Source organism: Nycticebus coucang, chromosome 3, assembly GCF_027406575.1.
Source record: "Nycticebus coucang isolate mNycCou1 chromosome 3, mNycCou1.pri, whole genome shotgun sequence".
NCBI classification, from domain to species: Eukaryota; Metazoa; Chordata; class Mammalia; order Primates; family Lorisidae; genus Nycticebus; species Nycticebus coucang.
The window spans coordinates 133,338,343-133,364,148 of NC_069782.1; the positions used below are offsets into that span (position 1 = coordinate 133,338,343).

General features: G+C 49.4%; 1 protein-coding gene across 3 annotated transcripts in view; it reads right to left on the reverse strand.

The window, feature by feature from the left end:
- The window catches only part of COL17A1 (collagen type XVII alpha 1 chain), a 49,125-nt gene that overhangs the window by 17,043 nt on the left and 6,276 nt on the right, over positions 1-25,806 (reverse strand). The window contains exons 3-29 of one of the 3 annotated variants that reach the window (XM_053583161.1): positions 25,177-25,221; positions 23,804-23,908; positions 22,658-22,789; positions 20,359-20,406; positions 19,445-19,480; positions 18,359-18,406; positions 16,322-16,471; positions 15,060-15,218; positions 14,376-14,447; positions 12,627-12,698; positions 11,759-11,839; positions 10,244-10,405; positions 9,800-9,880; positions 8,177-8,221; positions 7,121-7,300; positions 6,614-6,835; positions 6,299-6,328; positions 5,835-5,861; positions 5,019-5,045; positions 4,850-4,912; positions 4,013-4,117; positions 3,283-3,345; positions 2,649-2,684; positions 2,001-2,054; positions 1,764-1,799; positions 1,224-1,259; positions 560-622 (exon numbers count right to left, since the gene is read on the reverse strand). In XM_053583161.1, coding sequence (XP_053439136.1) covers positions 560-622; positions 1,224-1,259; positions 1,764-1,799; positions 2,001-2,054; positions 2,649-2,684; positions 3,283-3,345; positions 4,013-4,117; positions 4,850-4,912; positions 5,019-5,045; positions 5,835-5,861; positions 6,299-6,328; positions 6,614-6,835; positions 7,121-7,300; positions 8,177-8,221; positions 9,800-9,880; positions 10,244-10,405; positions 11,759-11,839; positions 12,627-12,698; positions 14,376-14,447; positions 15,060-15,218; positions 16,322-16,471; positions 18,359-18,406; positions 19,445-19,480; positions 20,359-20,406; positions 22,658-22,789; positions 23,804-23,908; positions 25,177-25,221 — 2,178 coding nt within the window. Of the gene's footprint in view, positions 1-559; positions 623-1,223; positions 1,260-1,763; positions 1,800-2,000; positions 2,055-2,648; positions 2,685-3,282; positions 3,346-4,012; positions 4,118-4,849; positions 4,913-5,018; positions 5,046-5,834; positions 5,862-6,298; positions 6,329-6,613; positions 6,836-7,120; positions 7,301-8,176; positions 8,222-9,799; positions 9,881-10,243; positions 10,406-11,758; positions 11,843-12,626; positions 12,699-14,375; positions 14,448-15,059; positions 15,219-16,321; positions 16,472-18,358; positions 18,407-19,444; positions 19,481-20,358; positions 20,407-21,245; positions 22,335-22,657; positions 22,790-23,803; positions 23,909-25,176; positions 25,222-25,806 lie in introns of those variants that run through there. The other 2 variants (XM_053583160.1, XM_053583162.1) reach the window with 2 other exon arrangements.

Sequence of the window (25,806 nt, forward strand, 5' to 3'; positions counted from 1 at the left end):
CTCTTTCAACCTCACTCTGTACCTTTCGGAGCACTTCTCACCTCCTGCAAATCCTTACTTGCCCAGCACCGTGTCCTGCTTGTGGCCAGCACTCACTAAACAGTTGGCCAAGTAGATTAGCATGATCAGAGTGGGGTGGATGTTGAGCTCCTGGCCCTCTGCTCAGCTTCCAGCCAGGCTGACAGGCACCTCAGTAAGTGTCAGCAAAGGAGTCAAAACCTGGATCTGTCTGGGAGACTTGCCCTGGGATGCCTGGATTACCCAGGGTTCCAAGGGACCTCAACGCTAACTGCCCCTCCCCCCACCAGGGGAGCTCACAGGCAGGCTCCAGAGTGAATGGGCTGTGCCCTGCCAAGTCCTCAAGTCCTTCTCAGAGTGGGAGAAATCCACCAAGGGACCTGCAGCTCTCTCAGCCTCAGAAGGGCTGCCCCAACCTGGAAATGGCCTGTGAAGGGAGACTCCCCAGGGGTGGGCAGCCTAGAGAGCAGGAGAGCTGGGTCTAGGAGGATCTCTGCAGGGCCGTGAAGACCTAGCACACCTGTTCCTTTGGGACACTCACCCATTGCTCCTTTAGCTCCGGGCTCACCCACAGCACCAGGCAGACCTCTCATACCGGGCTCTCCTGCAAGACAAAGGACTAGCTGGTTGGACTTGCCAGATCTGAGTGCTTCAACATGGCAGCCTGTTCCACTCCTCCCTGGTCCCCTCCAAGTGTCCCCCACCAAGCCCGGCCCCTCCCCAGCTGGAAGAGGTTAGGAAGGCAGCTTCAGTTTAGATTCCACAGTCAGGGAATCTGATCTGAAAGGGCATGTGTATGAGTTTTATTTCCTTGGAAACAAAAAGCTAACCCTTGTAGTCAAAGCTTTATTATTACCAATTTCTTTTTTAATTGTGCAAATTGGTAGCAGGTCAGTGGCTGAGAGGATACAAGTGGTACAAACTTTCTACCATTGGGGAAAGAGATTGATGTTCCTAACTGGATTCCTCCCCCAAATCACAGACAACCCTAAACTCCCCTTTCACTCCATTTACTGTTTGGACTATACATTTGGATGCTTCTAGATCTTTCATTCAGGCCTTTATTTTATCAAATCCTATTTTTTTAGGGCACCAGTTCCCTGAAGGTTTTTAGACTTAGATTCTGAATTTTTTCCCCACCTCCAGTGATGGCTGGATTTAAAGAGGCATGAGTGGATTAACGTAGATTCCTGTGAAGGACTGACCTGTGAGGCCTCGGGGTCCTTTCTCTCCCTGGTCACCTAAACCACAGGGGTGGGGAGGAAGAAGAAACAGTTGTGGGCAAGGAAGACAGCCCCATCTGGTAACGGGCCCCTCACAGCTCTCACATGTCTGTAAGCCCCATCAGCACAGTGTTGGCAAGAAGGTGGCATTACTGCAGCTGAGGACCATGTACCATCTCCAGCAGGGTCATATCCCACCCACACACTGACCCCAGCCTGGCTGCTGCACAAATACATGCCATGGGCACAGGAGGGTCCAGACTAGAGGACAGACACCTTGGATCTCCACCTCCCTGAGGACCATCCAACCATAGCACTGTGACATTGGCACTTGTTTCTCCTCTGTGCCACCTACATTTCCCTGAGACACTGAACTAGAACAAGCTCTTAGGTCTCTCCCAGAGTCCCTCTGGCTCTTAGCCAGAGCCCTGTGTGTCCTTGGACCCTGCGGCCAAGGGCCCATCTGGACTCTCAGGAGTGAGGCAGACCATGCTGATGACTAAGCAGCAGTGAGCCGCATACCTTTGGGTCCTGGTGGTCCCACTGGTCCTTTGTCACCTGAAAAGGAAGTGAACACTTTGGCATGAAGATCCCTATAGGGGGTGACCAGAAAGGGGCAATGTCTGTCTCTGGAGATCGGCTCCCCCATCCTCACCTCACCTTCCCCTCCTGTACCTGTCCGCCTGCGTAGGCTGTGGGTTATGTGGGTTACATCCATCAAACCCTCCCTGTGCCCCCAGACCTGCTCCCCCTGCTCACCTTTGATACCAGGGGGTCCCACTTCACCTCGGAGCCCTTGGAGACCTACAGAACCTGCCCAGCAGAAGAAACCATACAGGTGGATTAGTGTCTCCTACCTTGGAAGGGATGGACATGCACGCACACACATACACACCTGCACAAATGCACACACATGTATACGCGCACGCACACAGGCACACATCCCTGGAGTAAAGTCAAGGGCTGCTTCCTACAGACACTTCCCAAGTCCCTGCTGAACCATACTGGTCCAGGTGCCCAGCCCCTGCCGATGTCCAGGCACTAGAACAGCAGTGGAACACTGGCAGAGGCACTGGCTGCAGCCCAGGCTTCTCAAGACAGCAGGACGAGCTTTGTGTCCATGGGGGACAATGCAGAGGCAGACACTGGCTAAGATGAAGGCAGAAAGGGACTTCCTATTGCTGAAGCTGCTGGAGGGTCTCAGGACCTAAGCCAGGTCAGAATGGATCTGGACAGGACCCATCAATCTCAACCACAAGGGACACAAATGCACAGACTTGAGTTTTGTGTTTCCAGGAAGCCGTCTTAATCATTGCATCTTTTACTTTAAAAACGCTTGGTTTTCCTTGTCATAGCCCTTCCTTTGTCCCAAAAATAGCACCTATTTACAAGCAGCAGCACACTGACCTGGAGGACCCTGGGGGCCAGGAGAGCCACTGGAACCTGAGAAGGAGGACAAGGTAGTCATCAGCAAGGGGCAGGTACAGGCCAGGACATCTGAGCCCTGGGGAAGGGCAGGTGGCACACTGTGTGTGCACACTGCTCGCATAGCGTGCGTTCATGCCAGGACCCCAAGTCAGCGCTTACTTTCAAAGTGACCCCAGTGGGATCACTTCCCCCTTAGGGAAGGCTACAGCTGGGTGGGATCAAGAGCCCCCTTACTCCTTCCTGGTCAGAGTAAGACATTTGGGCTGGGACAGAGGTCAGGAGGAGAGGTGAGCATATGGGCATCAAACTATGAGAAGAGGCCCATTCTCCCGGGTTGTCCAGACATGTGGCTTTAAGTATGTGCAGCTGGGAAATTATCTGACTTCTGATTTCCTGAATAGTCTCCTGTGGGATCACATTGTAGGACCATTGAAGAGAAATGGAAACATGCACATTTAAAATTAAAATTAAAGCCCCATTTTGGAACCCCCCAGACAACTTTGTGGGGTGATGCTCTCTGGCCCATGGCCCCTGCACAGGCCTGGGCAATGGAATAGAGCCCCTAGGGATCACCCCTGGCAAACTTGGGTACTGTTCCAGGTACTCTACTTACCTTTGGGACCCACAGAACCGGGGACACCAGGTGGGCCCTGAGGACCTGGCTCCCCAGAATCCCCTGAGGAGGAAAGGCAGAATGGGCACATTGAGAGAAGCCCTCAGAGGGGCTGCCTGCCCTGCTGGTGGTCTCTGATCCTTTTGGTGTCTCTAGGAGGACAGCAGCAAAACTCCTTCAGTTTCTACCCCTAGAGCCTTTATATTCCATGAAGTCTGGCACCTAGCAGGACTCAGTAAATACATATTGCCTAGTAGAGAAAGGGAAACTTAAAGCTTCTTGCTCAGAGTCTTTTAGCACTGAGAGGATCTGGTGTCTTCCTGGTTCCCCTGACAGAAGCCCCTTCCCTGCCCCCTCCGGTGCTGGGTGGCATCTGGGGCTTTCTCTAACTCCCTCACTGCCTTGCTCCAGCCAGGAGAGGCTTGAAGGCTTCCACCCCAGCCCACCTCCACATGAAACCCTGCCCTATCCTCTGCTTCCCGTCCTGGCCAGACTCTTTACTCCTCACTCTGGGAAGGCCATTTCTTCCATGGTGTCAGAGCACTGTGGACAGTCCCCAGCCCCAGGCCTGGGCCCATGGCCCTCCCACAACCCAGCATTAGACTGCTATCTCTAGGGCCCAGCACAGATCCTGACTGAGGGCAGGTGCTCTGCAAGTCTCCTGAAGGTAGGAGAGAGAGAGGAAGATGGAAAGACAGAGGAGTGGGCATGCAAAGGAATCACTGCTCACCTCTCTCTCCTTTCTCTCCAAACCCAGGAGGCCCTGGTTCACCACGAGGTCCCATGGGGCCTTCTCGCCCTCTCTGACCCATGGGTCCTTCCATGCCGGGATCTCCTAGCAACAGAAATGGCCATGCTTACAGTTAGGATCCCATGCCACAGCCAAGGGCACCACAGGCCACCTCTGCAGCGGAGCGCTCGCCTGAAGCCTCTTCCCTGCCTCCCTGCTTCTCCCCTGGCCTTCGCAGCCTTACCTCAACCCAGAAGCTGGAGTGACCCTTTGAAAATGCAAGTAGATCATGTCCCACCCTGCCCTGAACTTGCAGATGGCTTTTCCACTCACTGGGAATGGTGATGCCCACCCCTGGCCCCACCTCCCATAACTGCTCCCCTCCTGCTCCTTGAACTGGTCCTTGAGGCCTGGCCTGGCTGCTCCCTCTGCCTGGAATGTTCCCCCTAGATCCCCTCAGGCCTGGCTCCCTCTCTCCCTTCCAGACTTCTCTAAAAAAAAAAAAAAAGGCAACTCCTCAGGCAGGCTCTCCCTGACCTCCTGGTTTAAAATTAGCCCTTCAGCGCTCACTTTCAATGGCCCTGCAGGTGCAGGCTCTGTATTTCCCATCCATGCATCGCCTCCTAACCTGCCACGTACCTCACTAATCTATCACATTTATTGTCTTTCTCCTCCATCTCCCCACCCCTGCCAGGGCATCAGCTACATGACAGCAGGGGTTTCTCTCTTTTGTTCACTGATGTCTCCCCAGCACCCAAGAGAGGACCTGGCTTTATAGATATTTATTGAATGAATAAAGGAATGAAGGGATAAATGAATGGAAAAAGTAGCTCTTACCCACACTGCCTTTTTGTCCCTTTGGTCCTTCTGGACCTGGGTGGCCCAAGGGCCCAGGAATACCTGTGGATACACAAGAGTACTTGAGTCTCATTTTCCTTTGGGAAGCTGACAGCTAGGACTGAGCAGCCCATAATGCCAGCAGCAGAGGTCATAGGGGAGTACACACCTGGGATCCCAGGGAGCCCTCGATCTCCTGTGGGAACAAAGGCAAAAGAGGGAAGTCAACCAGAGGACTCGGCCGATTCCCTATAGGAGGCACCAGTAGGATTCAGGTCAGGTGCCAAATTTGGCAAATAAAAATACAGATTCTAGGTTTATTTGAATTGCAGATAAATTATATTTTTAGTATAAGTATGCCTCATGAAATATTTAGGAGACACGTATAGTGAGAATTATTTGTTGTTTATCTGCAATTAAGACTTAATAGGGAGTCCTGTGGTTTATCTGACAACTGCAGGTTTGGGGCTCTGGACCTGCATCAGCCCCCATCCCTATCTAGGGTGGTCAGGAGGGGTGTGGCCTGCAGCTGTAGCTGTGTGAAAGGAGAGTGGGGAAGCTGGCCAGGGTGACTCAGAGTGTGTGGGGAGTGTGGGGGGCAGGGGAATGAAGGGGAATTAGGACCACTACATGGAAGAATCCACTTCCATCTTGGGAAGTTCAGTAGAGCTGTGGGGAGGGTTCTCAGTATTCTGATTAAGATCAGACTCCTGGCCCCACCCGCACCTGCTGGATCAGAGGCTCTGCGAGTGGGGCCCAGGATCTGCTAGGGATTCTCCTACACCTGAAGTCTGGTCAAGGAGAACTGCTGTGTGTCCACCTGAGGGTCAATGGGATTGGAAACCTCTTCCTCCCTATGCGCCTGTCTCATTGATTATCAAATCACTTTTCAGAGTGTGAGATGGGTTTTCTGACATTTCTCAATTGCTTGAAAACATCCACCCTCACTAATATTTAAAGTAAAAAATTTCCGAGTTACATTTACCTTTAGGACCTTGACTTCCCATGTCACCTGAAACCAAAAAGATATGAAAGCTGTGGGATGGATGCCAAGGCAAGGGCCATTGTCTCCTTAGCAATACCGTGAACAGCGTTTCAAGGTGAGGCTCCTTGCTGGGCCTTTCTCTCTCTCTCTCTCTTTTTTTTTTTTTTTTGCAGTTTTTGGCTGGGGTCAGGTTTGAACCTGCCACCTCTGGCATATGACCCCACTCCCTGAGCCATAGGCACTGACCTTGCTGGGCCTCCCTTTATGCTGCCTTAGGTCCCTTCACACTCTAAGATCTTCTGACTCCAAAACTAGTCTCAACCTCCCAACAGATACTATAAGATCGTTCAGCTCCTCATCCTTCGATTTGGAAAAAATAAGAAGTTTCTCAATCCACCTAGGACACTTCCCATCTCCAGCAGCTGGAAGTAAGTGTAGGGAAAGGGCTTGATGCAGCGCTGTACCTTTAGGACCAGGGCTTCCTCGGAGATTTCCTACAAGACAAAGTAAATCCTGAGTTGGTTTCACGTCTTCCAGTATCCCTCACATGCACTTAAGAAGGGGATCGTGGAAGGGTGGGGGACGGGGGGCCGAGTGGCGGGGACCACAGGCAGAGAACGGGAATCCGACTGGGCTAGTCCAGTGATCTGGGGCAACTCTCTTCCCCAGGACTCAGTTTTTCGAGCAGTCAAATGGTACCACAGCACTGGTCCTAAGTAACTCTCCCGGGCTATCGAAAGGGTGGGAGGAGGAGAGAGGCTAGGCGCGGGCGCTCTCACCGTTCTCCTGCTCCACCATGAGCTTGTTCCGCACGAACAGCCAGAGCGCCTCCTGGCTGTAGGCGTCCAGCCCGGTTTTGTCCAGGTGGGGCCCCGCGTCGGGCGCCGCCGCCTGCAGGCGGTCCTTGCTGCTGCGCTCCAGCCTCTCCTCGAAGGACAGCGCGCCGCCTCGGGCGCGCTCCAGCTCGTCCACGCGGGCCTTCAGCCTCCGCACCTCGTCCGCTGTCGGGGGACACAGGCAGGTCAGCGGGCGGCGCAGAGCGGGGTGGGGGAGATTCTCATGCGGAGACCTTCTTTGGGGCCCCCAGCAGGATGGAAGCCTTAACGAAGGCTGGCCCACGGTCCTGTGCTCTGCGCAGGTGGCCGAGCTTGCTCTCCCGCTGTCTGGGAGGTGGCATGGGCACCGCGGGGAGACGGAGGCTGGGCTAGCCCCAGCCTCAGTATCCCCGCTCGGCTGCCTTAGTTTTCCCCTCCACGGTAATGGGGCATCGCCGCCGTCCCACGTACCCAGAGCGATGAGGCCGAAGAGCAGCCCCAGCAGCAGCAGCCAGGTGAGCAGCAGGCCCAGCAGCCACTTCCACCAGCTGCAGCAGGAGCCGCAGGGGCACCAGGCAGGCGCCGCCCACGGGCCCCCACCGCCGGCGCCACCACCACCTCTGCCGCCATGGTGGCCGTAACCGTGAATTTCTGCGGGAGAGACCGAGCATGAGGCAGGTGCAGGCAGCTTCTGCCCTTCTGCAAGCTTCCTGCCTGGAGGAGTCTTCCTGTGGGCCCAAGTGACTGAGGGGGGCTTCCTGCGCAGCTCGCGGGCATGGCTGGGTCACAACAGAAGTCTGTGTGACCCCGAGAGGGTCACTTCACCTTTCCTCTTTCATAAATGGGGTTAAGGATCACCTACTTCCTAGGGTGGCTGGTGACTAAGACCAGGCACATAAAGTGGCTAGCAGAGGATGTGGCTCACAGCAGGGGCTTACCCGGCTTCTTTAGGAAGACCACACTGACCCCTGCTCCTGCCTCTGATGAGGTGCAGACCTAAAGCTCCCCATCTCCAGCCTCAGTGCACACAGCTCTCCCTTTGTAATCCCTATGGTGCCTGGAATTACACTCAGCACTTCAGAGGTGCCCAGAAAACTTCATAATTATTATTATTATTATTTTTAATGAAAAAGATTTTTCATTCACTAAGATTTGACCTGCTTCTGCTATAAGGCATGGGGGAGAAGGAAAGGGCGCAGGACAGGCGTGGCTTAGTGTCTTCTGAAGCCAGTGTTGGAGGCTCTGCTGTGTTGCTCCTGCCCGGTTGGGGGGCCTGAGAGCCTACAGTGGGTGCTAATTAGGGGTGACAGGGCCTGTGAAAGACCACCCCTGAGCCAGGTCCCTTCTACCACCGCCTTTAGCCCACACTCTGCTCTCCCCATTCTCTGAGCCTTTAGGGAAATTCTCTAGAGTTGGGTGGCTCCTGGTATACACTGGTCCCAGGAACACAGGGGCCCTTCTCTGGTCCATTAACCCTAAGCAGCCCTATGGGATGTTGTCAATGCAGGGTCCGCTCTTCTCACCCACCTGTAGAGGTGTCCTTGCCCTTGGTGGACACGGTCTTCAGGTCTCCTGAAAGACAAACACAGAGAACGTAAGTTTTGACCTGAGCTTTTTTTCTTGAGCCAAAATCTACTATTTATTGGATAAATTGTAAAGCATTGGGTAACACATCACATATATTATTTCAATTATTTCTACAAAAACCTTATGAGGTAGGTATTATGTCTACATCTTACAGATAATGCAAGAGTTTCGGAAAGAATAAATCACCTGCCCGTGATCACAATGTTGGGGGGAAGTCAAACTGTAATTTGATTCTAATCTGTCTCACACACAAGGACAACTTTGACAGGGATAAAACTTATCTTCATGTATCAGATATCTATGTTTTCAAAGAGATGCCGAATCACTTTATTTTATCACAGATAGAAAAGAATCAGTGTCATCACTGTCCGAAAAAAAGGTGCTCTAATTCTTCCAGTTTTTGATTCTGAATGTTCTAGGTCTTCAGAAATGGCATTCTCAGCTATAAGATAAAGTCCTAAAAGTATAATTTGAACTAACTATTGATTAATACCTATTTTGTTAGGTGTTTTGACCTGAGCTTTTAAACTGGACGAGCCCACAAGACCACCCCTCAGAGTGATTTTGGTAATGATGCTCCCTAGGTACCTTGCAGAACAAGTCTCCCTAACCCACTATTTACAACAATTACATTGATGAAGACATGGCTTGGGAAACAATTAATGGTGAAAGAAAGCACAGTGTTTAAACCCCCTGTGGCCTTAAACCTTTAAACCCCAAAACATTTTTGGAAGACCACATGAGGGGTGCCATTCACATTCAAACACTAAACGTGCTTATGAGAGATGACTCCAATTTCTTGGTTAAGGGACTTTGAACACAGGCTCCTAACCTGGGGTGGAGGGGAGTGGGAAGGGCAAGAATGGACTTGGAGGGGTGTCTATGAGTTCATGAGTTCCTGAGGCTACATGAAAATGGAGTGTCTGTGGGCATGTGTGGGATTTTCTGGGAAAATTGTCCCTAGCTTTCATTGGATTCTAAAAAGGGTCTTTAGACTCCACAGCCTCACCTCCACTGGAAAAGTGGAAGGAACCGCTAACTTTGAAGACTTAGAGTCTGGTTTCAGCCTCCCACTTTGTCAGGATGGTAACTGATTTGCTTTTATTTAAAATCATTCTAGGACTTAATTTTCCCTATACTTTATTGGCCTTTCTGAAATCAGTGAGTTAAAGAGAGTTTAGTCTTTAGAACCTTGGGAAGAAATGTGGTTATCCAAGAAAGAATCCAGATATTTGGGAAGGAAAAAAAAAGGAAGTTAAGCTTTGCAAAGCATGTTTTTATTAGTTCTGAAAATTATGGGAGAACTAATAAGGCAAGAAAAAATAGGTTCGTAGACATGCCAGAGGAAGGCTGTGCTTGGATAGCATGTGCACACGAATCCTGTGGCTTCTGACACAGCAGGTCTGCACTGGAGCCTGGGATGCTGCATTTCTAACACACACCCAGGTGCTGCCTATGCCGCTGGTCCACAGCCACATTCTGAGTAGCAGGGTCTCAGAAGACAAAGAAATGAAATGTGGCTTGGCTGAAGTCAAGAGTAACATGGATCGTATTTGTTCTCACCATTAGCTTCAGCTTTTAGGTGGGAGTCAGCATTGTAGGCAGCTTGCTTTTCTTTTTTGAGGGTGTCTTCTGAAAAAGAAGCTGTGCATAGAACCCATTATAATCTGATATATCCTCTCCCCAACAACCTTTTTCCCTCTCCCACCTCCCAAGGTCAAGGTCAGCAGAGGGTGGAGCTTTCCTGGGGTTAATTTCCCTGATCTATGTTTGTAGTTAGACTTGCTGCTGCCCAAAAGACCCCTCTGGGAACTCTTTGCTGAATTTTTCTGGCTCATCTGCATTCAAGGCAGACCTTGCAACACCCTATTCAGGTAGTCATTTTTCATTAGAATGGGATGGCTGTGGTTTTGTGATTAAATGTCTCAAACCAGCTTGCTAGGACATTTGGTCTCCTACACTATTTGCTTTCCTTCTGAAACTGGAGTCACAAGGGCTCTGACATACTTGCGGCGACGCTGGCAGGGGAAGCAGTGAAGACCTTCCCGCTGTCCTTGCTCATGATCAGCAGCTCCATCTCCTTCTTGGCAGGCACATTGTCCTTCTCCAAGATCAGGAACTTACAATCCTTGTGCAAGAAATCATCACTCTGGACACTTGTGGTGCAGGCTGGGGAGGAAAAGAGTGGGTGAGGGGGAAGGAAAAGATGCCGGGAAGGAAAATATGATCAGAGGAGGAAGGAGAAAGGTGAGGGGGGGGAGGGAAGGCAGAATAGCAGGTACATCCGTGGGTCTCCTGTTCTCACTGACTGCGCGGTTCTTATGAAGCATCCTGGAGATCCGGGCCACCCTCCCTGCCTGGCTCTCAGAGGTTGGGTCATTGTCACCCTCCCTGGGTGGCTGGGCCCTAGGGCTGTCTCCCTACCTGGAGATTATAAGTCTTTATGGAGTGGGAAAAAGTCCCCCTTGTTGGGCAGGTCCTTCTTTAACTGCTTTGGTAGGTTAATTTCTATCCTTCAGGTCTCATGGGTTACTACCTTCTTGGGAGGCTTTTCCTGATCACCCACTAAAAGCACCCCAGACTGTATACACGTTCCCATCTCCAGCACCTCATCACTGCTTTCCTTAAACAGTCTGTCATTTCCCATAATTATCTTTATCCTTTATCTCCATGTTTGTCATCTGCATTCCCCACTGGTGTGTCACCCGTCTTGCTCACTGCTGTCCACCCCGCACTTAGAACAGTGTCCATGTGATACAAAGTGGGCACTCAGCAAATACTTTTTGAATAAATGAATTGTTGAATGGAAGGAAAACACAACAGGATCAGAGCAATGGAGGAACTAGCTCACTGTTTGGGGACACATTGTGTGGTGACACTGTGGGCCAAGTCATTTAGATTCTATAGAAAGGAAGGGGGGAGCTGAAAGCTTCTGAGGAGCTCCCTGGCTCCTGTGACAGGTAATGTGTAACTGGTGAAGGCCAAGGGCTTCCAAACAAGGGTGGTGGTTGGAGTGCAAGTGCATGACCCCAGGCAGGTGTGGACGGTGGAGCTTCCTGCCATTCTTGGACAGGAAGGCTAAGGCAAATTGGGAGACACTCAACTCTGTTCACTCACAGAAACATCTGAGAGACCTTGAGGTGAGTTGCATTTATGAACCTAAGACCACCCCGGGTCCGGTTCCCTCTTCTTTTTTTTTTTTGAGACAGAGTCTCAAGCTGTCGCCCTGAGTAGAGTGCTGTGGCGTCGCAGCTCATAGCAACTTCAAACTCTTGGGCTTAAGCAATTGGATTCTCTTGCCTCAGCCTCCCAAGTAGCTGGGATTACAGGCACTCACCACAATGCCCGGCTATTTTTTGTTGCAGTTGTCATTGTTCTAGCTGGCCCAGGCTGGGCTGAAACCTGCCAGCATGTGGCTGGTGCTGTAACCACTGAGCTACAGGCACTGAGCCCTGTTCCCTCTTCTAATATACTGTGTGTCAGGGCAGAGTAATTCTCCCCACAGTGGGGAGCAGCACTCACCAGCAGAGGTGGACATGCCTGTGTTCGAGGTGTTCACGGCAGCAGGGCTCTGGGGCATGTTTTTCTTCACACCATAGGTAGCTGCTGTGACAAAGGAAGCAGTGAGGGGCTGGGCCAGCACAGGTGGGGTCCTGCAGCTCAGTAGGACCAGCCCAGGCAGAGAGAAGTGGAAAGGAGGGTTTAGATGGAATGTTCTTGGGCATAATCCTTCTTATCCTCTTAGGACCATTCCAAAGGTCACCTCCAGGAAGTCCTCCTAGGCTCTCACACCATCCCCTCCCGTCTGAATCCCCAACAGCCCTTAATTCTGCTTTGCACTGCACAATGTACCACTGAATCCCTGCTGTTTTACAGCCTCTCCAACCCTACTGTCTCAGGCATATCAGACGTTCTACTCCAACTAAACAGTAGGCAAGTTAAGGGCAAAGGCTGAGACCTGGGTCTCTGTGTTCCCCCCTTCCCAGATTTGCACAGTGGCTATGACCTGGGGGTTGGGGGGTTGCACTGTAAAACTAAGAAGTTGATTGATTCGCAGTGACAGTAGGCTGGCAAGGACAGTAGTAGGGAGCTGGTAAGACCCCCCAAGCTAACCAGTTCCACTGTGAGAGACACACAGGTGCCCTCCCCCAAGGTGCAGATGCTGTTGACAGTGTAGCCTCCCTATGTGTCTGATTCGTGTTCTGAGCCAGCAAATGATCAAAGCTGGCATGTCTAAGGGGGAGTAGGAGGTGCTATTTCTTTGGTGGAAAGGGTTGATTGGTTTTCAGGTCCTTCTAATTCAGTTGCTGAAAAAGGATATATATTGTCAGCTGTAGCTGTAAAGAGATGTCCCTTCCCAGCCCCTAAGCTCCAAACCCAGGCTACCAACCTGTGGACATGGTGGCTGTGCCATGGGACAGGGCAGATGAGCTGGGGGCCAGATTGTTCTGCATGCCAAATACTGTGAAAGCAATCGAGGATGGTGAGCACAGGTTGTACAAAGAATGTCCCTTGGCTTAGAGCAGACCTTGGAGTCTCCAAACCATGATAAAGGCCCTCACAGATGACAGAGGTTCCCCAATTTCCTCTGTTCCCACACTCTTAGTGACATAGTAAATTTTTTAATGCCCCCACCTTTCTACCCCAGACTAAAAGTTACTAACTTAAAAGAAATACTTCATACAGAGTCTGACTGATGTGGCCATCTCTCTCAAAATTTAAAAACATCCCAGGCTCCCAGTTCCGGGTGGCACCTGGGTGGCACTGTGGGCTTTGGATAGGGACACACGGGGGCTGAGAGGCATTACCTTGGCTGACTCCTACTTTTCCTTAACCCTTTCTTCTTGGACTCAAGCACATAAAACTCCCCTCACCTCCACCATGATTTTTTTTTTTTTTTGAGACAGAGTCTCATTTTGTCGCCCTTGGTAGAGTGCCATGGTATTGTCACAGCTCACAGCAACCTCAAACTCCTGGGCTCAAGTGTTCCTCTTGCCTTAACTTCCCAAGTAGCAGGGACTACAGGCACCCACCATAATGCCCAGCTAGTTTTTTAGATAGGGTGTTGCTGTTGCTCAGGCTGGTCTTGAACTCCTGAGCTCAAGCAATCCATCCGCCTCAGCCTTCCAAAGTGTTAGGATTACAGGCTTGAGCTACCGTGTCCAGCATCCACCATGATTTTGAAGGCTCTTTGTATATACGATTGCTTGCTTGTCTTTAACAATGTGCAGAAGTTCATTCCTCCCTAGTCAGCAGCTTCTATTATTTCATCCTGTCTAGAATCTGGGGACTAGATCATAGGTATAGTATCAGCCCACCTTCCCTCAGAGCCTGGTCAGTCAGGACATTGCAAAGCAAAATAGCAAAGATGGAAGAAATAAAAGCACGAAGCCAACATCTTCTGGGTTTGGTGGGATTCTAGTCAACTGGAGGCAGGTGTTGAAAATCTGAACATTAACTTTGCATTTGAAGCTATATCAGCTGAGAAAATAAAGAAGGCCCAGATCCTTGTGATTATTAGACACAATAGCACAGGGAGAAGATAGATTCCTTAAAAAAAGAAAGACGTGGGCTGGCAACTTATTTACATATATGCTCTATGACATGTATAGACTCATAGTGAATAGCTACCATCATGTGTTTGCGTTGGAAGATGGGCAGTAACACTATTTACCTCTAGTGTAGTTACCCCAATACCATGTTCATAAAAAGATCTGAAAGAACTTGTTTATAAAACAATGAACTTGTTTATAAAAAGATCTGAAATAAGAGCCTTTTAAGTTAACAATGCTTTTCACCCTGAAAATGTCCCAAAGTATGACTCATTTAACCCCTTTTCTTCCATTGCACCAGCGGGAATGTACACATTGGTGCGGGCTCAGGTGCCCTTGTCTTAGAACTTTCCCCTGGGAACTGAGTTCTCTCTGTGTTTGAGGGTGGCCTTTGTGTCTTTTGCCTTCCAAATGCAGCCCGGGGCCTCTGCTTCTGGGCTGCAGTGTGCATGGAGGAAAGTCCTTTGTGCTCTTGGGCAGAAAGGATGTCTCCTCAGAAACCATTCCATTTTCCTCACCCTGAGAGACCATCCTGATATTTTCAAGCAAACGGCCTAGAAAAGGTGACACAAGACGGTGACACTGACCTGAAGAGCTGGTGCTGAGTCCAGGGTGCAGGGTGGGCGAGCAGGATGCCATGTTATTGGGAACTCCAAAAACTGCAGAGTGGGGAAGGAGGCTGGTGAGAGGGGCACCCGGCCCAGAACAGGGGCGGAAAATCAGATGCTACGGAAGCATAGGAGGAAATGCTAAGATTGGGTTGTAGTCAATTTTTGGTTTTAAGAAAAGCTTAGGCTCTTGCCTTGCAGCAGAGAACCAAACATTAGCGTGTGGTGTGCCTGGGGTCACAGCCAGCAGGTGATCTCAGATCGGTCAGACCTGGAGTGGACAATGGGTCCAGCCAAAGAGACTAAGCACTCTCTTATTAGTGACCCCACTTTACAAAGAAGGTCGCTCAGAGAAGTTAAAGGATTTGCTCAAGTAAGTCAGCTCACATGGAGTAAAACTAGATCCATCCATTTTCAGTGATTTTTTTCTTCTATTTCTCCTGGATGCACTGTGCTATGCATTCTTTTTAGAGGGGACCACCTGGAGAAATACCTCCTAGATTTAGTTGAAATGAAGTTCTAGTGGAAGACTCCTGGGATGCTCGCCCACAGAAAGCCTCTCAGAAAGCCCCGGGACGGCAAGCACTCCAGGTGGTCACCCACTCCAGGGTAAAGGTAAGCTGAGTTTGGGGCAGAGAGGGGCATGGGCTGCCTGCCACGTACCTGAGCCTGTAGAGTAGGCATTGGTGTTGAGGAGGGACGAGCTCTGGGATGTCATGTTGTTGTGATATGTCCCCATGGAGGACCCCGCAGGCAGGGTGGAGGACCACACGTGGGATGGAAGGTTGGCGTCCAGGATCGTTGTGTCATAGGTGCCTGACACTGGGAACAGATGCACAGACAGGGCCCAGTGAGAGACATCCTGCCTGCACGTCCCTGATGGGGAAACCTAGTCACCTCTGTTTGCTAGGACTTTCCTGGTTTGAGCACTGAAAGTCCCACTTCTCATGAACTCTTTGTCAGGGCAATCAGGGACAGCTCTGTCTAGAATCTCAGAACTACAGAAAACTTGCTCTCTTGGATTAGAAACATTTGCTGGATCTTGGTGAAATTAAAAGTGGCTAAACTTTGCCCTGGGGTTCACTCACTTCTCCTCTAACTCATCTGCCCACCTCTCGGCTGTCCCACCAGTGGGTGTCCCCCTCAGCCAGGTGCTCACTCCTCCATCTTCAAGGGGGCTGAGAGCAGCTCTCTCAGGAGTAACAAGTGAGACTCCAAAGTGAATCTCTTCCAGTGGAAACCCAGGCACCATGGCAAGTGTTGGGTGCATGCCGAGGGAGGGGAGCCCTTAGGTCTGAGGCCACGCAGCACAGATGGCAGCCTTCTCTCCGTGAACAGCCAAACACAAGGAGCACTGTGTCCCAGAGAGGGGATTCTCACGCTTCCTCCAACCTGATGCCTGTTTATCTTATGAGAGGGAGCTACCCATGTAGGTCAGGGGGGACCCTGAGGTTTTGCTTTCAGAGTGGAAAACAACAAGGAGTTTCTCCAGGAGTGAGGAGAGGGAAGCTTCCCACCCTAGCAGACCCGGATTCCTCCCTCATGTGCTTCCAGTGCTCAGCCAGTCCACCTTCCTGCCTCCTACTTGATACATGGGCACTGAACAGCACTCATCCTACTTGACTAGGACCTCTTGGTTTTCTAACCTCCCCCAGGGACCCTCACGTTCACAGGGCACTAACTATGTCTCCCAGACCCATTGCTTTTCTTCAGAGCTTATGCTTGGCACAGAGGACGCATCTGATAAATAAATATTCATTGAGCGAAAATACAATATTCAAAAACACAATGACTTTCTCCAATATTCTTCATTTGGGGAGCCTGGTCAACACATTCACCTGGGACAGAAACTCTGGGGTTAGGGCTGGATAGGTCTGCCACCTTGCTCCCTGCCCTCCACGGCAGCCTGGGGTTGTGGGACTTACCGGACTGGGAACTCACTGTCTCTGTCACTGTTTTGGTCTCCACAGTGCCTTTCTTGGGGATGGGGAGTGTGTTGGAGGAATTCCGAGTGGGGCTCACACTGGCTGATCGACTCCCCTTGAGCAAACGCTTAACATCATCCAATTCTGTCCCTGTGAAAGAATCCAGAGACTTTTGTGTTAGGCCAAGCCTTCTTTCCTGAGTTTATCTGAAGGTGGGGGAACATCTGTAGCCATTCAAAGCATCTGCTTTACACTGGGGCACTTTGATTTAGTTATATAACATTTGCATTTTGCCAATGTATAGCACTTGTCAGCTTGGCATTTTGTCATATTAACAGCCTCATAAATCCAGTGCCTCTCACAAGGTGGTCAAAGTCCTTGAGAGGTATGCCCTAATTAGCCCTCATCAGACAACACAGGAATGGTTCTGTGGCTGGAAGACACTGCTGTCCAGGATTAGGCAGTTAGGGAACGAGGTCCCTTGAAACGAAAGGTCTGACAGTAGTCTCATTCCTGGTGCCAGATGCCTATGATGTCGGGTCCTTGACCTTGTGCGTTCGGGACCATGAAAAGGAACTTGTAGCCCATAACATTATGCCGCCTTCATATGTGATTTACTTTCAAGTGTGTTGGCTGACCCAACTTGTCACAAGGTGAACTAGTGGAGCAAGCTCCCTGTGTAACAGAGAGGAGGGAGGCATCGTGCAGGGGCAGCGGGGAAGAGGAGATGGATGGACGTGCAAACGACATGTGCCGGAGCTCCCTCTCCCTCCAAAGCTCCACCCTAGGGGCTTAGCACCCCTGTGCCTGGAGGGACCTGGCAGAAAGTATCAGGCCTGGAGTCAGGTCCCAGGCCCCCTGGCTGAGCTCTCCTGATACGGCCCTGCTCTTTCTCCTCCTATTCCTTGGCTCCTGCCCTGAAAGCTGAGCTCATTTCAAACTCCTGTCAAATAACCTCTAACAAGAACAATGGGAGTCTAACCTCCTCCGTGGACAGGACCTGGGGAGTCTCTGACATTGGAGGTCAAGTTCAGACTCCTATATTCTACTTCTGCCCCTTCTCTAATTATAACTATCCCATCGTGTCCCCTCCTGAACTGTTCCTCAGATGTGGCTCATCCCTGCTATGGGGACGCCCTTCTGTGCTCCTTTACTGTGCTGAGTGGGGACAGTTGGTTGACTTTTCATTTTCCTACTAGCAGCAAAGCAGCAACTTAATCCGGTACCCAGCCCTGCTGACTCACAGAAGGCCCTGAAAGATGTTTTGTGATTGAGTGCATGCACATAACATGTACACACACACACATACATACACACATACACACACAGACACACACACACATATACATACATACACACATACATACATACACACACATACACACACACATACACACATACACACACATACACACATACCCACACATACACATACACACACATACACACACATACACATACACACGCATACATACACACACACATACACACATACATACATACACACATACACATACGCACACACATACACATACACACATACATACATACACATACATACACATACACACACATACATACACATACACACACATACATACACATACACACATACACATACACACATACACACACATACATACACACACATACACACACATACATACACACACACACATACACACACACATACACACACACATACACACACACACACACACACCCACACATACATACACACACATACACACATACACACACATACACACACATACACACGCATACATACACAGACATATACATACACACATACACATACACACATACACACATACATACATACACACACATACATACACATACACACACATACATACACATACACACACATACATACACACACATACACACACACATACACACATACGCACACACACACATACACACACATACACACACACACACTCATACACACACAGACAGTATTAGCTCCGGACTCCTGGATCCTTTCTTTTCAGCAATGTAGTGACCACTTACACCGGGTGGATGGGGACGCACTCTGCAGCCGGACTCGAATTTCGCTCTCTGTACAGGGAAGAGAGGAATAAGACCGTGAATGAAGGAGCTTGGATCCCAGTCCCTGACACTGAGCTCTGAGCTGCTCTGGGATTTCCGAGTCCTGGGAAAGGAACTCTAGGTGTGCCCACAATGAGTGCTGCTTAAAAAGGGGTGACCCCTCTCCACACCCCAATCTGCCAACTGCACAGCCCCCAGGAAGATGGAGACGTCCCAGTACAATCAGCAGTAACCCACCCTTTTCCTGTGTCCATTTCATAATGGCCAGAACCAAACTTCTTTCCTGCCTCCATGGTCTCTCAGGCATTGTTAAGAGAATCCTAAAGCCCATAGTGTTTACTTGGCCTCTTCAGAAATGAGAAGGGCAGGAAGTTGGTGGTTTAACACTAATAGTTAGCTTCAGGTGAAGAACAGGCATCTTTCGACTACCAGCCTAAAGTCGTGGGTGGTTGGTATACTCCTGACTTTCAAGTTATAAGGGCAAGGCTCCTTGATAGTGTAGGTTCCCTGTGACCTCTGAAGGATTCTGTATGCAGCATAGCCCTGACTCACTGCCCCTACTACCCCGCCCAGAGCTCAGCAAGGGCAGCTTCTCCCAGGACCACATCTATCTCCTGTATCCTTGTCCAGATGAGGTGATTACAAAACTGTCAGGAGGACCTGTGAGCCCAGGAATAATTTGAAAAAAAAAAAAAAAAAGAAAGAAAGAGAGAGAGAGAGAGGAGTTTGCTCGTCTTTTGATGTGTAAAGGTAATTAAAGCACACCTTGAGAAAGTCAACTACAAGACTAGAAGTGAAACCAGATGTCTCTATCTTCAGATAATCTAGGACACACTATAAGTGACTCCTGCCTCTACACCCTTGTTAGGTTGTTGTCAAAAGCTACCCTTCCTATCCTGGTAGAGCCAGTAGAAGATTCCCAAGATACTCTAAGCTCCTCCAGGGCAGGAAGCATCCTCACATTCCCTGGCTCAAGGCTGGACATGCATTAGCTACTCAGAAAACATTTGTTGAGTGAATTGAACTGGACTCAGGGATAGCGCTCACCTCGTGTTTGGCTCCGTCCTCTCGTTGAAGAAGATGCTGAAAAAGAAATGCAATCTTAGGCAAGGGTAGGAGGCTCTGTGCTGAATACAGGTAGATGTATTTGGGGAGAGGTTATTTGTACAGGGTAGCTAATCTATGTCAGGTGCTTTATAAATGATAACCACTTCGTTAAAGGGCAGAGAATATTTTGCAATTCTCTCACTCCTTTAGGATGTGAAATTAGCTAAATGAATGTTAAGTTAGCTAACGTTTAGAGTTATTAAGTTAACCAAGATAAGATTTTTGGAAGCATGATCTATTTGGACTGGCTGAACTACACTGATCAAATATGTCAAAGGCTCCCAAATCTCCCTTTTAATTTGTTATTAGAGACTGCTTTGGTTTTTCCACTGTAAGTAAATAAAATTATAATCACTGTATAATCAATGATCATATCATCAATTCATATGCGCAATCAGATTCCAAGAGACTTAAGGCCAAGTGAAGAGACAGTCTAGGGGTTCACACGCGTGCCCCTTTGCAGTGAGTGACCACGGAGGTGCTGGGATGGTTGGCATTTGTGAGTTTTCCCCATAGCTCCTCTTGCTAGGAGGTCTCTGTACATCTTATGGAAAGAAGATGCTACAATTATTATTTCTGGGGCTTAGGAGCCTATCTGTCCAAGCCTGAGCCTTGTATGAATAGCTTGCCAGTTCAGTAGTGCCACGAGCAAGTGCTTATGACAGCAGTTAAGGTGGCTGACAGTCACCTGAAGATGTATCAGGATAAAAAGCAAGAGAAAAACTAATCAGCAGAGGGCTACCTCCTTTAAAATAATCCATTTAACGTGAGATGTTCCCACCACTTTGTCTCCCTCAGGCATTTCCCTAGTGCCTCCTTTGACCATTTCTTTGGAAAATAAGGAGAGGACATACCGAATTCCTTCCGAGGGTACTCCGGAGAAGAGTTGCCACTGGAGCTCCCTGGAGATGGGATAAGACACTTAGGACAAATGACCACTTAGGCCTATAAGGCTTCCAAGAGAGAGGAGTGCCCTCTGATGAACCAGGCTTATGATTTAAAACAGCGGTGTTTAACCTTTTTTCTTTTCTGCCCCACCTTGGAAGAGAAAGAGTTGTCTTGGGCCACACGGTAAATACATAAACACTAATGAAAGCTGATGAGCAAAAAAGGGTTCGTGCACACTTTTTCTGATATCTGTCTGACACTACAGATAAGCAAAAAAAGTCCTCACAAAAATCGGCATGCAGCTTCAGGTTGGACACTCCTGATTTAAAACATGACACACCACGGCCTTAGCTGTGTGCTTCACCTTGGTCATGCATCGACTATAGACCAGGCAGAGTATGAACAAAAGGGAGCAAAGGTTTTCAGGTCTTTCTTTTTGCACTTTCTCCGGCAGGCTTGCCCTGCACCAGAGCCAGAGCAGGCAACTGGCCCTGAGCAGGGAGCTCGCCTCCAGCCCCAGGCCTCTATGACCTTGGAGGCTTGTCCTATTAAAATGAAGGTTCGCGGCCCCACTCAGAGAGCACGGTGGTGATGCATTGCACCTCGCCTGGGTTTGGGGCTTTCTAGCACCGGCAGGGCAGCCTTGTCCCTGCACAAGTCCCCAGCTGGCTTTAATCATGCACTGGGTGTCCCTGGGCTTCATCACCAACCAGTCCCTGTCTCCACTCACCAGTCAACCCCTTCTCTGCCTGGCTTGTTGGTTTCCCACTAAAACGCCTCTTGCTGATAACCAGGGACTCCAGGCCCCTTGGCAGTGGAACCCAAGTACCTTCTCCCACGACCCCTTTTTGACCTGGAGAGCTTGTGTCTTGTGTTGACTTGGATGATGTCACATGCTCTGGTCTCTGCACCTCTCTCACAGACTCTTCTTGCTCCTTCTTCCCCCAGCTTTGTCTTCCTTTGCTTCCTTCTGCTTTGATACTGTCTTCCTGGGCACACGCCCTCAGTCCTGGACGTTTCTAACCTCTCTGTGAATGACTTCCACCTGGGTTTCTGTTCAAGTCCCGCCTCCCTCCTGCCCGCTGCCAGCCCGCCCCAGGGGAGAAGCCCTCACCTGGGGTCGGTTCTTGGCACCACCATGAGCGCACCCTGTGCTCGAACCCTCAGGGGAATTACCGCCTCCTTTTCCTTCTCACATTTAATCAGTGGCCAAGCCAGTCAGTTCCACCTGGTGACACCTTTCATCCCCTGCCCCGCTCCTCTGCTATTAGAGCCTGGTCCCAGTCTAAATTTCCTTCCTTGGGTCTAGATTTCCTTCTAGCTTGTCCCCATGTTTTGCTTTTTCTCACCAATTCTTTCTGCACGTGGCTTCTAGAGTTCTGGTCCTAGACCTCACATATGATTGTCTATTTTGCTCAAGAATCTCTGTGGCAGAATAAAGTCCAAACAACTTATCCTACCATTGAATCTGAGTCGATCAAACCCTCCTCACATAAGCACCCCTGCACTTCCCACTTGAGCCCTGCTTGTCCTTGCTTACACTGCTGCTCCCACAGCCTGGACGACCCCCATCTCTCCATCTCCGGGCATCAAAATCTTACACTCATGAAGCCTCAGCTTCCATGTCACCTCCTCCACAAAGGCTTCCCTGATTTCCTCAGCTGAACATGATAATCCTTTTTGACCCTGCATTATAGTTTTCTATGAGCCATCTAAAATATTAGTTGATAAAATATTAGTTGGAAAAGTGACTAAATCACCTGTAATTCCAGTATTCTGGGAGGCTGAGGTGGGTGGTTTACCTGAGCTCAGGAGTTTGAGACCAGCCTGAGCAAGAGTGGGACCCTATCTCTCCTAAACATAGAACTAACTAAGGATGGTGGGGAGCACTTATAGACCCAGCTACTCAGGAGGCTGAGGCAGGAGGATCACTTGAGGTGAAGAGTTTGAAGTTGCCATGAGCTATGATGACACAACGGCACACTACCCAGGGTGACAGAGTGAGACTCTATCTTAAAAAAAAAAAAAGGAAGGAAGAAAGAAAGAAAAAGAAAAAGTGACTAAATGGATGAATGAATGAATAAAGGGGGGTGGATGAATGAGTGAAGTCTTCGTGTAAGTTGAGTCTCTCCCTAACAGAAATGAAGGTGGAATGGGGAGAAAGTAGTGGGGACAGACACAGGGAAGGAAGCCAGATGGCAGACACGTGGGTCTTCAAAGGATGAGTGGAGTTACTTGGGGAAGGAACAGTTCACGGGCGGATACCTTCATATGTTCCATGGCGGGTGATGTGAGCTTTCCTCTCAAAGGTTGAGCCTGGTGAGTTGGGCAGAGTGGAGGCTGGAGAATGAGCCCTCCTGTAACTGGAGGTGGAGGCGTTGCCCCGGGTGCTCCCACCTGCAAGTGGGGAAGAGCGTAAATCTGAATGGTGCTTCAGCAGAGATGAGAGAAATGGCAGTTGAGAGCCAGCTATAAAGACCAACTCACAACTAAGGGCTGTTCCCAGGGATGGGCCAGGGGAGCACAAGAGAAGGGGCCCCATCTCAGCATTCCCTTGGCTGCTCAGAAACAAGGGGGTAGAATGATTGCCTTGCCTCTCCTGGGCAGATTGCTGAAAGGCAAGGCTGTCTTCATGCACAAGATCACAGTGCATGGGTGTGGAAGGGATTCTGTGGGTCTTTCTTGAGGCCCTGATGTTTAAGGGCAGACCTGCCTGGACTGGAAGGCAATCCGAGCTCAGAAGCCTCCTGCACAGGTGAGGGAGTTTCTCTTGGTCAACCTGGCACTTCTTAAGTCTTAGGTCTCAGTTTTTAGTTTCACTTCAAGGGTTTCTAAATGGCCTCAGGGGGGTATGCAGGTGTTTTTTACTGTTTTCTTTTTTTTCATTTTGTCTTGTTTTCTTTGCTTTGTTTTTAGTCTGAAAGAGTGTTTCACTGGGAACAATGGGTTTATGTTGGATACTTGCCCAGTGGAATCTTGCACAGTATCGCATCACATGTCACCAGCAACCTGATGATTAAGTTTCTTTTGTTGTTGCTGTTAATTTAAATCGTAAACTCTCAGGCATGCACATCCTTCTCTAAAAGAGATGGCTTAAAGAGAGTGAGCCACTGGGGAAATATCCACCTACCCATGAAGCCTTCTTAATTAATGATAGTTATTTATTTGGAGGACTTAATGAAAACTGATTCCATTGTTGTAAGTAGGCATCAGATGCTGATAATTTAAAAGTCGCACCCTCCCTGCATATATGTCATTTAGACAACTCTCTGGGTGACAAGCAATTGGAATTGTCTCCTTCATGCCCTGATTCAGGGTTGAGTCTGCCCTTTCTCCTTTGCAGGTCTGCCTCGGTCACTCTCTCCCTGTCCATCTGCCCTTCCTCTGACCCTCACACCAGGGGACACTTACCAGAGTTGATGTAGCCGCTGCTGCCATGGGTCAGGCTTTGCTTCTCCAGCCGGCTCCCTCCACCAAGAGAGCCTGTTTTAGTATAGCCATTGCTGGTCCCCCCTTCTGCCAGAGACAAAAGACAGTGACAGTTTCAGGGTCCAGCCAGGCTGGAAGATCTCAACATCTGCCTCTCTGTAGAAACCTTCCCTTGTTTCTAACCAGGACCTCCTTAGTTTGGGGTCCCTTTCCCACCCACACTGTAAGGTACAAGCTGCCACCCTCCAGTTTTGTTGGTTTGTTTTCGATACAAGTATCTGGAGTAAATATTGTTCCTGATTTAAAAGGAAAGTTTTCTGGGTGGAATATACGCAGTCAGACAATTAAGCTTTTGAATTCATTCTAGAAAAAGTCCAACATAACCTCATTGCTGAACATCACTATGGTCACCAGATGGCCAACGAGAGTACTTCGAAGGTAACCTGATGGCCATTCCAGAAAAACGATTCCAAAATTGCTTTGTAGGGTGAACTAGACACTGATAGCAGTGCATAGGCTCCCCAGGGGAGTATTTAGAAGGCAACTGTAGTGATATTCAGCAATGAGCACTTTTCTAGGATGAGTTTGTGAACTTAATTGACCTTATAGCAAGTTGTTTATTAGGAAAATTGAAACATTAGAAGATGCAGCTGCGTGATGAAGTGCCTCGATCCAGGGCCTGGCTGGGCTGGCTTTTCCAAAGGCCTGGTCAGTGCCAGACTCAGCCACTACGAGTGTCAGGGGATGTTGGGGCAGCTCTGAGTTGCTGGTGTCCCACCTGGCAGCCCAACCGTGCTCTAACCTTCCCCACTGATGGGCTGTCCCCATCCCAGTGAGCCAGACTTCCTGGAGCTGCTTCCTGGGTGGCAGTGGGGCTCATATCACTTTTACAGAAGCTACTGAACTTGAGAACCTCCTGGAAAAAAGTGGCCTCAACCAGAAGCTTGGCTGGTGGTTCCTCCTCCACCTCTCTGTGTCTAGGTTGGGTAAGATTTCTGATATTTTAGTGTCTAGAATAGGCAAATCTATAGAGACAGAAGGTAGATTTGTGGTTTCCAGGATCTGGGGAGAGGGGATGGAAAATGGAGGGTGACTGCTAATGGTCACCAGGTTTCTTCTTGGGGAGTGATAGAAACATTCTAAAATGAGGCTGCTGCAATGGCAGACTGACTCTGAAAATACTGAAAACAACCACGGGACTATATACTCCAAATGGGTGGATTTTGTTGCATGTAAGTTAATGTCAATGTCACTATTTGAGAAGATAGTTTTTGAGCTCCCATGGAAGAGGTCAGAGGTGTGGGATCCTTCACATGTGACATACTTATAAGAAAGCCACTGAGGTAGTCACTTACTTGGTGGTAAGGATGTAAGTCTTGTAGTTACTGTTTCAGTGATAACTAGAAAAAGACAAAGAAAAATTGAGAGCTTACATAATGCACTGACATCTCTGTGTTTTGACAAAGTATCTACCATAAGCCAAACACATTAAATTTTTGAGTACTTGTGCTTTAAGACTCACTCACTGTACATGAAAATATGAGAGAAACCAATGGGCTTTAATGTACCTGGAAGATAAGTTCATATCTCTTTGGGAGCAAAAGATGTTAACCACTGATTGACACGTGAGTTGTCTTGGCATCAGTGTCTCTTGAAGGGGCGGGACCAGGCCCTCTCGTCTCCCAGTTGAGCTGGGACTCGCGCTCTGGCTGACTTCACCGTGTCCTCTATTAATTTGGAAGTGTTTCAAGGACATCGTGCGTGACAGTGGGTGCTTGGTGAAGTCAGAGATTGAGCAACATCAAAGAGAGACGAAGAACCGAGTGATGCCGAGTCTACAGGGGCAAAGCTTCAGGGGCTTTAAAAGACATTCTGGACTGCAGGGAGGTAAGAAATTCCCCAAACCATAGCACAGCCCACTTTGTGCTCTGACTGTGGCCACCACCACCACTTCCTCCTTCTCTGGTGGGGTGACCTACTTAGGA